At 36.3% G+C, this 13,185-nt stretch overlaps 4 protein-coding genes across 4 annotated transcripts; 3 read left to right on the top strand and 1 right to left on the bottom strand.

Moving 5' to 3' along the window:
• Nucleotides 1-6,031: 6,031 nt before the first annotated feature.
• ASCRUDRAFT_80676 (phospholipase B) lies at nucleotides 6,032-7,936 on the top strand (the record flags this gene model as incomplete). The annotated part of the gene is made up of 1 exon (XM_020194522.1): nucleotides 6,032-7,936. The coding sequence occupies one exon, from the start codon at nucleotides 6,032-6,034 to the stop codon at nucleotides 7,934-7,936; it is 1,905 nt and encodes a 634-aa protein (XP_020047941.1).
• A 1,471-nt stretch (nucleotides 7,937-9,407) lies between these two features.
• ASCRUDRAFT_70106 (uncharacterized protein) lies at nucleotides 9,408-9,878 on the top strand (the record flags this gene model as incomplete). Its single annotated transcript, XM_020191745.1, has 1 exon — nucleotides 9,408-9,878. The coding sequence occupies one exon, from the start codon at nucleotides 9,408-9,410 to the stop codon at nucleotides 9,876-9,878; it is 471 nt and encodes a 156-aa protein (XP_020047940.1).
• A 444-nt stretch (nucleotides 9,879-10,322) lies between these two features.
• Nucleotides 10,323-10,882, top strand: MRPL19 (mitochondrial 54S ribosomal protein uL11m; the record flags this gene model as incomplete). Its single annotated transcript, XM_020193144.1, has 1 exon — nucleotides 10,323-10,882. The coding sequence occupies one exon, from the start codon at nucleotides 10,326-10,328 to the stop codon at nucleotides 10,776-10,778; it is 453 nt and encodes a 150-aa protein (XP_020047939.1). The 3' UTR covers nucleotides 10,779-10,882.
• Nucleotides 10,883-11,790: 908 nt separating this feature from the next.
• On the bottom strand, nucleotides 11,791-12,945 carry ASCRUDRAFT_33810 (Pkinase-domain-containing protein; the record flags this gene model as incomplete). The annotated part of the gene is made up of 2 exons (XM_020190466.1): nucleotides 11,791-12,215; nucleotides 12,453-12,945. 2 exons carry the CDS (start codon nucleotides 12,943-12,945, stop codon nucleotides 11,791-11,793), a joined length of 918 nt encoding a protein of 305 aa, XP_020047938.1.
• Between the last annotated feature and the right edge of the window lie 240 nt (nucleotides 12,946-13,185).

The following is a 13,185-nucleotide window of genomic DNA, read 5'->3' as shown; positions in this document are numbered from 1 at the left end:
ATCTTCAACTTGTTGATCTAGATGAAATTTGTTGATACTCTCCAAATTATCCCCATCCATTTTCTGTTTCTTGATATTTTCAAGATCATCAGCCAAAACTAATCCACTTCTTCTCAACGCATCCCATAAATCATCGTCCGAACTATCATTGAACGGATCCAAGTTGCTTCTGATCGTGCCTTTGAATAACACAGGATCTTGTGGAATGATTGATAACTTGCTTCTCAAATCTTTTAATCCTAACTTGGAGATATCAATGTCATCAATGAGTATTCTGCCACCAGCGAGCTCTGATAATCTGTACAACGCAGTCATTATCGACGATTTACCAGCACCCGTTCTACCACAAATACCAATCTTTTCGTTTGCTTCAATATCAAAAGATATATTGTGTAACACTAGTGGTAATTCTGGTCGATAGGCTAAATCAACATTTTCAAATCTAATTTTTCCACTCAATGGCCATTCTGGTGGTGGTGTATTTTCAGTAATATGATAAGGTGCTTCTTGTGGTAATTCAAAAGCATAGTGATACAATCTCTCCGTCGAGTTCATATCATTTTCGACCTGAGTCATTGCCCTAATTAATAATGATAATAATCCAACAATTTGCAAAACATTGGTAATCAATAAACCAGACGATGATGCATCTATATTAAATTGTCTAGTGACACATAACAACGTAATTAGCAACGCAAATGCCGTTGCAGTCATATCAAGATGAATAGCTAGCCATCTCTGATTGGAAACTGTAATATAGTATGCTTCATTCATTCCATCAATAAGTTTAACATTAGTATCAATAAATCTTTCTACACAATGATATGCTTTGATTGTATCCATTCCACTTAGACTTTCATTAAAGTTATTGTAAACCAATGATCTATTCAATGCCTCTAATCTCTTAACTTCTCTAGCTGATGCTTGGTAAAATGAGGAAGCTAAAACATAGATAAAAACCAAGAATGGCACTGCAATAGCAAACCAAGGCAAATAAATAATACAAAGAATAAGAACACCACAAACTGCTGAAAGAGGAAAAATAAATAATCTTAATTGATCGCCAAGTTCATTATCTAATGCATCTGTATCTTTGGTGAATCTGTTGAGGATTCTACCTATAGGAGTAACATCAATCAATGCCATTGGTGCATGTAACACTTTTTCAACAGCCATAACATTTAGTTTTCTAGAAGCTGTGTTGGTTATGTAAAGCAACATGGTGAAAAATGAAATACTTAAAATAACATATAATATAGCAAACATAACATAAATTCCAATATAAAAATTTCCAGATCTATCAAACTTCTGTGAAGTCCAAAATGACAACCAAGTGTTGGTAAACAAGTTACAAAACGTTGCTGTTACACAAAGGACAAACAATAATGGAGCTGCAAATACCCCAAACATCCCAGATCCAATTTTGATATAGTTTTTATACACTTTGAACGAAATTTTGTTAACAGCTCTTTCTTCTTTTTCAACAAGATGGCCATCTGCACTTCTATTTTGAAAATTGACCTTTTTGTTTTCTTGATCCTCTTGATCATCTTTTGTAACATCTGTTCTTGTGCGCTTTAGAAGTATTTCTCTTTCTTTTCTCTCGAATTCTTCAAAGTCTAAAGATTCAGTATCCTCATCTTTTTCTTCTTCTTTTTCTTTCATTTTTTGCTTTTCAAGTTCAGTGGTATAAGTCATTAAATCAACAAATTGAGGACATTTACTTTTAACTTCATCAACTGTTCCACAAACTAAACCGCCTTTTCCATCTAAGAAAATCAATCTGTCCGCATAATCAATTAAAGACAATTGATGGGTGGCTAATATTCTCGTTTTATCTTTTAATAAATCCATCAAACAGTTTGTCATTATGTGTTTTCCAACTCTTGCATCAACAGCACTAAGAACGTCATCCATTAGTATAATGTTTTTGTCATTGTAAACAGCTCTGGCAAGATTGATTCTAGCCTTTTGACCACCAGACAAGGTGATACCTCTTTCACCAATTTCAGTTAAATCACCAGCTGGTAATAAATCCAAATCAGATGCAAGAGAACAGGCGTAAATTACTTTTTCGTATCTCTCTTGATCAAACTTTTCGCCAAATAAGATGTTATTCTTAACAGTGGTGTTTTGAACCCATGGATAACCACAAAGCAATAAAGAATCGTTGACTTGTAAAACTCCTTTATTTTTATTCATCATTCCTGCTAAAGCAGACAATAATGAGGACTTTCCGGAGCCGATTAAGCCAGTAATAATGATAAACTCGCCTTTCTTAATGTCCAAGTTAATATCTACCAAACCTGCAAATGAGGATGGATCAACGATTAATTCATCTTCGGTGATATTAGTTTTCAAACGAGTTAGAGTTTTTGATAAATCTTTTTTAAGTTTTAATCTTTCCATTTCACGTTTTTCATTGATTGATATTTCCTTCAATTGTTTTTTAGTCAACTTTGAAGGATCTTGACCCTTTGGTGGGGCATTTTGGTTCTCTTGATCTTCCCTTTCAAAGACTTCCCATTTGAAGGTTGCATTTTTAAGTTGAATAGCCATGTCATCATTTTGGATGAAATTAGCGTTTTTCCTTTCCAGTAATTCAGTCTCATGATCAACTAGTTCTTCAGTGCATGATAAAAATTCGTTAACTCTTTTAACACCGACGATGGCATCCATTGTAGATGCTAAAGCGATTGGTAGCATCATTATTTGCTGGGATAAGGCATTGAATAAAGAAACAGAAGAGAAGATTTTGGCAGGAGTGCCATTATTATCAGTTTTGTAAAGAACAACAAATGCAAGCATGGAGGATAAACTTGGTAAACTAATACCGTAGGCAGCAAAAGTGTTTCTTAAGAATTGCATTTTTAAGATGATATTCATTTCTTTGTTTCTACTGAAGGCAATTTTCTCTTTGTAGGGTTGTTCCCAGGCATAGTATTTGATCATTTTAATTGAGTTTAGGGCTTCTCTAACGGTACCGACTCTTAGATCAGTCCATTTGTTTGCTTGTTTTCTAAAGCCCATTAAGAAGGAGGAACCATAGGAGATTAAAAGAGTGGATACGATGAATAGACCAATACCACTGAGGGAGGCAGGGCCGATGTTGTGAATTAATAAGGCGATACAAATAATGACAGCGATTGGAAAAGTGAAAATAAGAGGTTGGAAGCCAATTGAGAAATCGATTCTAGCTAGATCGGCACCCATTAAAGAGGTGATTTTGCCGGTTGGGAACTTATGTCTTGATTTTGCATCCAATTTAAAGGATTTGTCATATATTGCTTTGGTTAGTACTGCTTTGACCTGTAGACCAACAGTCATGGAGTTGTGGAAGAAATGGTTGATAAGGATACCACAAGTTAAAAGAATGAAGGAACAACCAAAGGCATAACCAATACCTTTACCTACAGGTAAAGAAGGATCGATTGTTTTCATGGAGACAAAATTGATTAACTCTTTGAGCAAGAGAGGAGAAGTAGCAAAGCCAATATCGGATAAAGCCTTAAGAAAACAAGCAGCAAGGTATCTTTTTTTAAAGGTTCTAAATAGAGCATTTGCGACGGTGTATTCAGACCAGATTTGTTGATGAATTTCATCATCGGATAAGTTTGGGTTTGTTTTAAGTAACTTTTCAGTTTTCTTTTTTAAAATGGTGGACAAATTTCTTTGGAAAGTATTGTATAAAGACTGGATTTTCAAGTCGTCTGTTAGTACCCATAAATCTTGATTTTCCAAGGTTCTTTTGTAACCCACTTTCATTATTGGGAACAACCACCAGAAGAAAACGTAATAAAGAGGGTTTGTAATGTTCATTGGGTATAAAGTTTTTTCATCTTCGAGAGGCAAAGGGGGCACTTTTTTAGAAAATAGGAAAGAAAAAAGATGTTTTTGGGGTTTTAGTTCGAGAGATTCTTCTTTATACTGCAGAGAATCAGTATTTAGATCGTCATTAATTTTTTTTTCATTAGTTGAGACAATGTTGGAGTGTGAAGAGTTGTGTTTTTGAGAGGTAGAAGAAGAGATGGAGGAATTTGAGGGAAGAACGTTTGACATTTTTGGAAAGTGAAAAATATTTCTAAAAATGATCAACTGTTCAGGTGTGTATTATTTTTGGAGTGTTATTGGTTGTTTATGAGTATAATATTTGTGTATTTATTATGAATCGTAGTTGAAATGTTAGATTTGTAAGATTGTGGAGATCGGTAATTAATATTATTAAGCAGAGATGAGGAGTGAGAGATTGTTAAACAAATAACCAAACATAATTCAAGTGCAAGCCAAAATTCGGTAATAGATAGAGTAGAATATAAGAATAAAAAATCAGCCAGCTACTCCAACACTCAAACACTCAAACAACAAGTAAACAAGAGCTGAAGCAGAAGAAAAGAAAGGACGTGTGGTTTATATGTTTTGCCCAAAGTGAATCTCTTAAATAGAGATAAAAGAGGTGATAACCTGAAAAATTGGCTAAATAAAAATGAAATAAGAGTTATCTCCGACCTGACGGGTATTTTTTACCGAGTATGGTGAGCGCCCAAACATTAATTCCGAAAGCTATGCGTGTTCCAGCCAGAGTATATCAGAGCACGCCAGCGTACAATGCCGCACGTGATAGCAGACACTGTCATATCAACTAATATCCCATTAGAAAGACGAGCAGCCTGGCTGTGATTGGCCATTCGGCCTTTAGTTACAAGAGTGGATAGAAGTTGTTGCTGCATGTGCTGTTTTGCTGGGGAGTGAAATTGTAAATTCTCAGCAGTTTTACGGGCGGAAAATATCGAGAACAAGCTTACTAATTGCGCACAAGTGCTGCTTGCTGATTGGTGGGACCGGTTTTCCTGGAGATCACACTTCTAGACTCTTAAAAGCCTGTTAATGCCTTCTTTGAATCAAATCTTTTTTGAGTTTGGCAAAAGGTAATTGCGCACACGTGCTGATATTCTTAGAGACTTTGAAACCGGAGAACAGCAGCACCAGACTGTTGTCTGGCGGGATTTAAAACCAGTTAAATGAGCACCAAACAAGCTTTGTTTGGGCTCATGAGCTCATAGTGCGTTCTGGCCGTTGCAGTGGTTCTTCTCTGGGAGCGCTTCTCTTGTTTGTGGAGAACAATAGGCCCAGCCCCAGCTTTGGCAGATCAAGCGTTCGAAACAAACAAAGCAGTGCAGTGCTGAGCTGCTCAAAACGCATCGAGGAGCTACAGCCCTTGTTTCTTCGTCTGAAGTTTGTATGCCATTGATGACTCGACGTTGACGAGCCAGTAGTTTTCTGACTGCGGTGGTCTGTGTTTCTGTAGGTGGTTACTGAATGGCTTGTTTCGCTTTTCTTGTGTTTTATTTACGGTGCTTTGGAGCTTTGGAGCTTTGGGAGCTGCTGCGTCTTTCCTCTGGTTCCGTTTCCACCGCTGCCAACTCCCAAGCTATGCTATTGTTTCCCGTCACCAATCACCTAACCCAGCTGATACTAAGCCAAAGCAGAAGAATACGCATTCTTCTAAATAACAACCACAGACCTGTTTTTCTTGCCATCTTCCTGTCCCCACCCATTCTGCTTAGCCCTACTTAGCCTCCTCACCTCGCAAAGGTCCCACTTGCACATTCCCACCCTTTCCATTGCAGACAATGGGTGCTTTATAAGGCCTGTGTCTCTCTTTCTGCTCCTCCTACCACCTTCCACCATCCGGTGCTGCCTTTTTCTCCCAGACGTGCAAACCAAACCAGCTGTTTTCCCTGCTGCTCCGACAGCCTGGAACAGACTCTTATGGTCCTTAATACCAAATTTCACTGCCGCTTCGCTGCGATTCCAACTGTTTATTTTCCTCACGGATCAATACAACTGTTGTATATAAGTACAGACGATTCTCCATCCAGTATAAATTCACATCACTTGCTCAACACAATCAGTTTTATACTCTCAATCTTGTAACACCACCATCAATTTTCATCTGCATTTCTGCTTTAATTTCCATTTCCATTTCAATTTCAATTTCAATTTCCAGTGTTCTTGAGCCATCCACACACTCATGTATTCCACTCTACTTGGTTCACTTCTCTTGGGCCTTTCACTTGTATCGGCCTGGTCCCCAACCAACTCCTATGCTCCTGGTGAAATAGACTGCCCCTCTTCCAATTACACCTTTGTCAGAGAAGCTACTGCGATTTCCGATGAGGAGGCCTCGTGGTTGGAATCCAGAAACAACATCACCTTTACCAACTTGAAAAACTTCTTCACCTACAGTACAAACTTATCCAACCAATCTGACTTTTCAATTGACGACTTCTTTACAAACCTAAACCAATCAACTATCAAAGTCGGCATCGCCTTTTCTGGTGGTGGTTATCGAGCTATGCTTGCGGGAGCTGGTGAAATATCTGCTCTCGATAACAGAACTGTCAACGCTTTTCAAAATGGTTTGGGTGGTTTACTCCAAACTGCAACCTATCTCTCCGGTTTATCCGGTGGTAATTGGCTAACCGGCACCTTAGTCCTCAACAATTGGACCTCAATTCAAGATTTAATCAACCAAGACGAAGTTTGGGACTTGGAAAACTCAATTATTAACCCAGGAGGCCTTAACATTCTTCAAACCCTCAGCACCTTCAATGAAATATCCAACGATATCAGTGATAAAAGAGATGCAGGCTTTGAGGTATCTTTGACTGACGCGTGGGGCAGAGCTTTATCAAGACAATTCTTCACAAACTACTCAAACTACGGCGATGCCCTAACTTTCTCCACTCTAAGAGATGTTGATGCTTTTAAAAATGCTGAAATGCCCTTTCCCTTTTCCGCTGCAGTCGGAAGAACTCCTGGCTCCAACATCATAAATGAAAACTCAACTTGCTTTGAATTCAATCCCTTTGAAGTCGGTTCCTGGGATCCTAGTTTAAGATCCTTTTATGACTTGAAATATCTTGGTACAAATGTTACCAATGGAAAATTATCAAACAACTCGGAATTCTGCATTGCTGGCTTTGATAACGCCGGTTTTATCATGGGTACTTCCTCCTCTTTGTTTAATCAGTTCATCTTGCAACTAAACACAACAGGCTTGACTGGTGCTTTATACGATGTAATTGAAAGCGTCCTAGATAGCTTGAGTGAAGCTGATAACGATATCGCTGTTTACGACCCAAACCCATTCTACCAATCAACATACGGTTCAAGTCAATCCCTAGCCAACTCCTCAAACTTATATCTCGCTGATGGTGGTGAAGATCTTCAAAACATTCCATTCCAGCCTTTAATTCAACCAGAAAGAGATGTCGATGTCATCTTTGCTTACGATAACAGTGCCGATACCAACGAAAGTTGGCCCAATGGTACCTCCATGGTTTACACCTACGAAAGGCAATTTAGCTCTCAAGGTAATGGTACTGCTTTTCCTCATGTCCCTGATTTCACCTCTTTCAGATCACTAAACTTGACTACAAAACCAGCTTTTTTTGGCTGCAACTCATCAAACTTAACCTCCCTATCAAATATCCCTCCTTTGGTTGTTTATACCGCTAATAGACCCTTTTCATACTGGTCAAATACCTCTACTTTCCAAATGTCCTATGATCAGGATGAAAAACTTGGTATGATCAAAAATGGCTTTGAAGTCGCTTCCAGATTAAACTTGACTTTGGATTCCAATTGGCCAACTTGTGTTGCGTGTGCAATTATGAGAAGAGCTCAAGAACGAAACAACCAAACTCAGCCAGATATCTGCAGACAATGTTTTGAGGAATATTGCTGGGATGGCTCAACTACAAATACTGAACCGGGTATCAATTTCACTCTTACTGGCACTACAAATACTGATGATGGAATGGATGAATCAGAAATCAATAGCGCTGCCGGATTATTTATCAATTACAACAGATCCTTCATTTTAATCCAATTCGTCTTCTTGTTCTTTGTCTATTTTGGTCTTTTCAATTAGTAAATATTAAACTACCAAATTTTCTCTATCAATATCTATTTCATATATTTGATTCATGCCGTTCTGGACGTTTTCTTTGTTTGTTTTGTATTTTTTAAAAGATTATTTCTATGAATATATCTATCTTTATCTTGGTTTTATTTTCTATATGTTTTTCGTTGTTTTGATTTTGTTTTTTCTTTGGTTATTTTCTTTTCTTTTCAAATATTATGTTTTCAATTTACACTATTAAAAATTCACCTCGTTTTTGTAGACAAATTGGAAAAAAAAAAAAAATCAAAAACATTCAAAAGAAAAACCAATGATCCAACTATTTCTCTCACTAACTCAAACATCATTATCTGAAACTTAAAATAAACAAGCTAAAAACTGAACTTTATAGAACTAAAATATGAGAGCTATTTCAAGTCAAGCGAAATAATAGTCTAAAAGACAAAGATTTACAACAACAACATTGAAAAAGTATAAAAACCAATCACCTGAAAATTATCTTGTTCAAATTGTCTTGTTCAAATCACTACACCATCTAATATATAAAATACCCAAATCCTAAAAGCAACAAAGGTAGAAATCAATATCCACAACCTCAACAATTGCAGTATTCGCTATTTGCTTAAAATTCAGTGGTTGTGGATCTGTGCCAAAATAAGGTTTTGCATCCGTGTCTCTGGAAACAGCTTCGAGTAAAAACCGTTTTTTCTCGGTTTGGCCTTTGAACCTCGATTCACGCCTTCAAGGTCGAGCCAGAGTGAAAATACAGGTGCCAATAAGTCAATTCTCTGTTCATTAATAACTGAAACTCACACAGGCACTGAGGCTGCTGCACGAGCTGAAGTAGAGATACTCTGACTATCTCTAGCTGCTGGAAATGCTGGTGGTTCACATGAGATGGATTGATGCCTGGGCCTGATATCAGTGATGGCGGTGATAATGGTCTTTATATCGATATGAATCCAGATCGAGCTTACAATCTTGTATACGTTGGTCTCGAGATGTGATGCCAGTTCTATTGTTTCCACGGTTGTTAAAAGCCCAACAACAACAACAAAAACACCACCAGAATCAAAATTTAACTGGCGATATTCAAGGCTCTGACTGAGCACTTTATCGCATCAACACCCACCAACATTTCCAAGCCAACGATGCCCAATCTGACTCCTGATATGTTTGCCCATTTTTCACATTGAATGTTTGCAGTTATCAATCCATAGTTTCTAATGTTCCCAAACAGCTCCCACTTTTCCAGTTCGGGTTGAGTGGGAGAGTATAATAGACAATGATTAGCATCTAGCATATGATACACAGAGTACCAATACATATACCGGTATATATACTGGTATATATACCAGTACATAAAACGATATTTCTTAGTACTGATTGTTTGTATCTTGGACTATCTTGAATTCTGACCTTAGCTATTTTGCTCAGTTCCTCTTTCGACTCACAATAACTCTCTCTCCAACTTTCTAAAATGTCTGATGTTCAAACCCAGCTCTCCAAAAACAACCAGATCAAAAACAAAATCAAATCCTCTTTCGCTTCATGGCTAGCTGCTGCTGCTGCGGCAGGCCAGCTCATTAAGAAGGGCTACAAGAAAAGTACACACTACACTGCTGTTGGTGCCAAAAAGCTCTACAAGCCCATCGACGCTGTTGTTCCATCTAAACAGACCCTCAAGAGCTCCAAAGACTTCCTCTTCAACAAGTATCCCAGTCTTTACGATGGCTATCGCAGGGTCCCCAACTCCAAGGTCATCAGAGAGGGCATTGTGAGCTGGTTCAAGCGTTACAAAGATGTTTGTCTCGACTACATCAAGAAGTTCTTGTCTGGCCCCATGGGATTCATCAAGATCATCTTCAGTCTCATTGTCGCTGAAATGGCAGACAACAAAGACTTGATCAAGAAGCTCTCAGCCAAAGTTCCCAAGCAAGTTAAGGACTAGTTGTGCGATCTGTCCACAAGCTGCTGATTTGTTTCTTTTACTGTTTTCCTATTTTAAGATCTGGCTATACTGCTATTATATTGATTTGATTCACCTTACTTTTATTACTATATTGACTTTCAGTTTATTTCACCCATCACAGACTTTCATAATGTGTTTGTTTCTACTCTTCTCTTAAATATAACGACTTTTTACTCTAGGTTTTTTTTTTTATTTTCTCTTTTTCAGTTTATGTACGAAATTCAACGATTTCTTGACATGATTTACGTATTTCAAATGAGACAGTAAGAGAGTTGATAATAGTCTCAAAACCCAGATTATATCCCTGCCCAAAACGGTAGTAGTACCATTTAGATGGTGTTCAAGTCACGCTTTTATGGATTTCTTTCTAAAAAACGAAATAGAAAAGATTCGATTCGAATTCCTGGAAGTTTCACAACAAGAAAGATGTCTGGTCGAGGTGCTGCTGCTGCAAATGTTTTAGTTAAGTTGATAGTGGGTGCTGGTTCTGCGTCTCCTTCTCCTCCTGTTGGGCCTGCGTTAGGTTCCAAGGGTGTTAAGGCTATTGATTTTTGCAAAGAATTCAATGCAAGAACCGCTAATTATGAACCAAATACTCCAATACCTGTAGTGGTTACAATTAAACCTGATAGATCTTTCACTTTTAATTTAAAGTCTCCTTCGACCACTTATTTATTAAAAAAAGCTGCTGGAATAGATAAAGGTGCTGGTAAAGTTGGTTTAAACGATCCCAAAATTGGAACTGTGTCTTTGAAACACATTTATGAAATTGCAAAGATTAAAAAAACTGATCAGAACCACGAAAATTTGAACCTTGAAGCTATCTGTAAATCAATTATTGCAACTGCTAAATCAATGGGTGTAGAAGTAAAACCATAGGTTTAAATAGCTTTTACTAATTAAAATTGGTGACAATGAATTTCACTTTCCTTTTTTCCTTTTGCAGTTTCGGTTATAATCTTTTTTTTGTTTTTTGTTTTTTGTTTTTTGTTTTTGCATCTTAAGATTTTTAATTTATTGGTATCACTTCAAAAATTTCTTTTTCATGTATATATACATTTTTAATAAAGCATCCAAATGGATTCTATTTAGATTCAAAGTATTTTCAGAATAGATCAATTGATCGGTATAATAGTTTATTCTTGACACAATGTCTTTACAATTAATATATTTATAATAATATGATTTTGAATATTAAATGAGGGAGTTGACCAACCCATGTTTATCTAAAGTAAAGTTAATAAAATATCAACAAAAGGTGTAAGTGTATTAATGTATGACCATGAACTTTAGTAATTCAATGAATATTCAAATAAAAGAAAATAATCTAAAAAGTACTCAAATATAAAATTAAGAAATAAAAAGTTCCAAAAAAATTAAAGAATAAATAAATGTAAAAAACTGAATAATATAGAAAGGCTTGTTTGTATAAAATTAAAGGTAAAAGAAAATGACAAAGTTTAAACAGAAAAGAAACTCAACTTACTTTTGAAAAAAGAATGCAAAAATAAAGTGGAAAAACAACAACAAAATAAATGAATTAAATTTAAATGAAAGTAGATAATAATAAATAATCATAGAAATCAATGACTTTAGGTTTGGTGTATTCTGTATTTAGAATAAAAAAAATTGAAAAGAAAAGTAATGAGTTTTATCCAAAAAATAATAACATAAAAAAATGGAGAAAAAAAATATAACAAAAAGGAGGGTTTTCAACGAGAATAAAACATATATAGAGTAACATAAATATAATGAATAAGGAAAAAGAGAAGATTTAAGAAAATTAATAAAAAAAAACAAGGTTTTGATTCTAAATTCTTAAGGTTTGTTGTAGTAATTTTTTTTTGTCTCTAATTTAAACAATTATATTATTGATTACATAACAACAGTTTTATTTACCACCATTTTTCTTTTTCTCTAAAAATGCGATATGAGCTTCACTTTGATCAACCACAGTATGTTCATGATTTTTGGCTTTAATTAAGTCGGAAGTTATTATTTCCGATGAGTATTTATTTGTATTAACTTTTTCAAATTCCTCTTCATAGTGGCACATGTCTATTGAATTGAACCAATGGTCTTTAAATGCTTCGTCAATGTTGCAACGACAAGCAGGTGCTAGTTCGACCATTTTACTTAACAAAGGACGGCAATATTCCGGCATAGCGTTGAGTAACCTCATTTCACCGGTGATGTTTGGTTTATGTAGTTTTTGGCTAATTGCGGGTTTGATATCAATTGATTGTTGTATTTGAGGGTTTTGCAACTTATTTTTAGAATTGATAGGAGGATTGTTGAATCGAATTGGAGGAACAGCTTTCTTGTATTGATTATAAGAAGTAGATTCGGGAGTAGTTAGAGGAGATTCAGAGTTTGTACCCGAAGTGGAATTATTTGAATAGGGAGGAGAAGGATTTTTATTGGCAGCCATGGAGCCTTGTAGTAAGGAATCAATATTGTCGTGTTTTTGGTTTTGATGGAGAAAGTTTTTATTTGATAAAATTTGGTTATCTAAATCGCTTGAACCAGATTTGATAGTTTCCAAGGGAGAACCATTTGATTCAAAGTAGGAAGGAGGAGGAGGAGTCTTTTTCAATAGGTTGTTTAAAGACTCACCGCCATTTCTTGTTGCAAACATTTTGAAGGATTGGTCGGTTAGTTTTGGGACTTTCCAGGGGAATTTTCTTAGCATCATACAAGAGAAGATCATTGCAGCGGACCAGATATCTACAGCTCTCGGATCATATTTTTGAAATACCACCACTTCAGGAGCCAAGTAAGGATCTGAGCCAACAATACCACTTGCTTCAACGATGGTAGTTGAAAAGGGGTAGGAAAAGACAACAGCTGAGCCAAAGTCGATAATTTTTAGAATACCATTGCTCATTATACAGCAGTTGTCTAGTTTCAAGTCTCTATGGGCAAGACCCATGTGGTGCAAGTATCTTATACCAGATAATAGTTGTTTGAAGCAGCAGTTAATTTCATTGACGGACATTTTGCCGGACATGACGATTGCGAATAGATCATAGTCGCAGTACTCCATAACTTGAAAGATTTTATCGTGTTCGTAGCAGATTTCGATTGTTTGAATGACGTTTTGATGGTTTAGAGTGGAGCCAATGCAATATTCCCCAGTGATCTTTTTTGCATAGTCTCTTTTGGATTCATTTGTAAATCTTGATCTGAACTCTTTGACGGCAAAGATTTTGCGATCGTAGTTTCTGCGAACGAGTTTAACGTTACCACCCGCTCCAGCACCGAGGGAATCACCAATTCTGCCATA

This window comes from Ascoidea rubescens (assembly GCF_001661345.1).
Source record: "Ascoidea rubescens DSM 1968 unplaced genomic scaffold ASCRUscaffold_5, whole genome shotgun sequence".
NCBI lineage: Eukaryota > Fungi > Ascomycota > Saccharomycetes > Ascoideales > Ascoideaceae > Ascoidea > Ascoidea rubescens.
The sequence above is the reverse complement of the archived record's forward strand: the minus strand, read 5'-3'. Positions and strand labels throughout refer to the sequence as shown.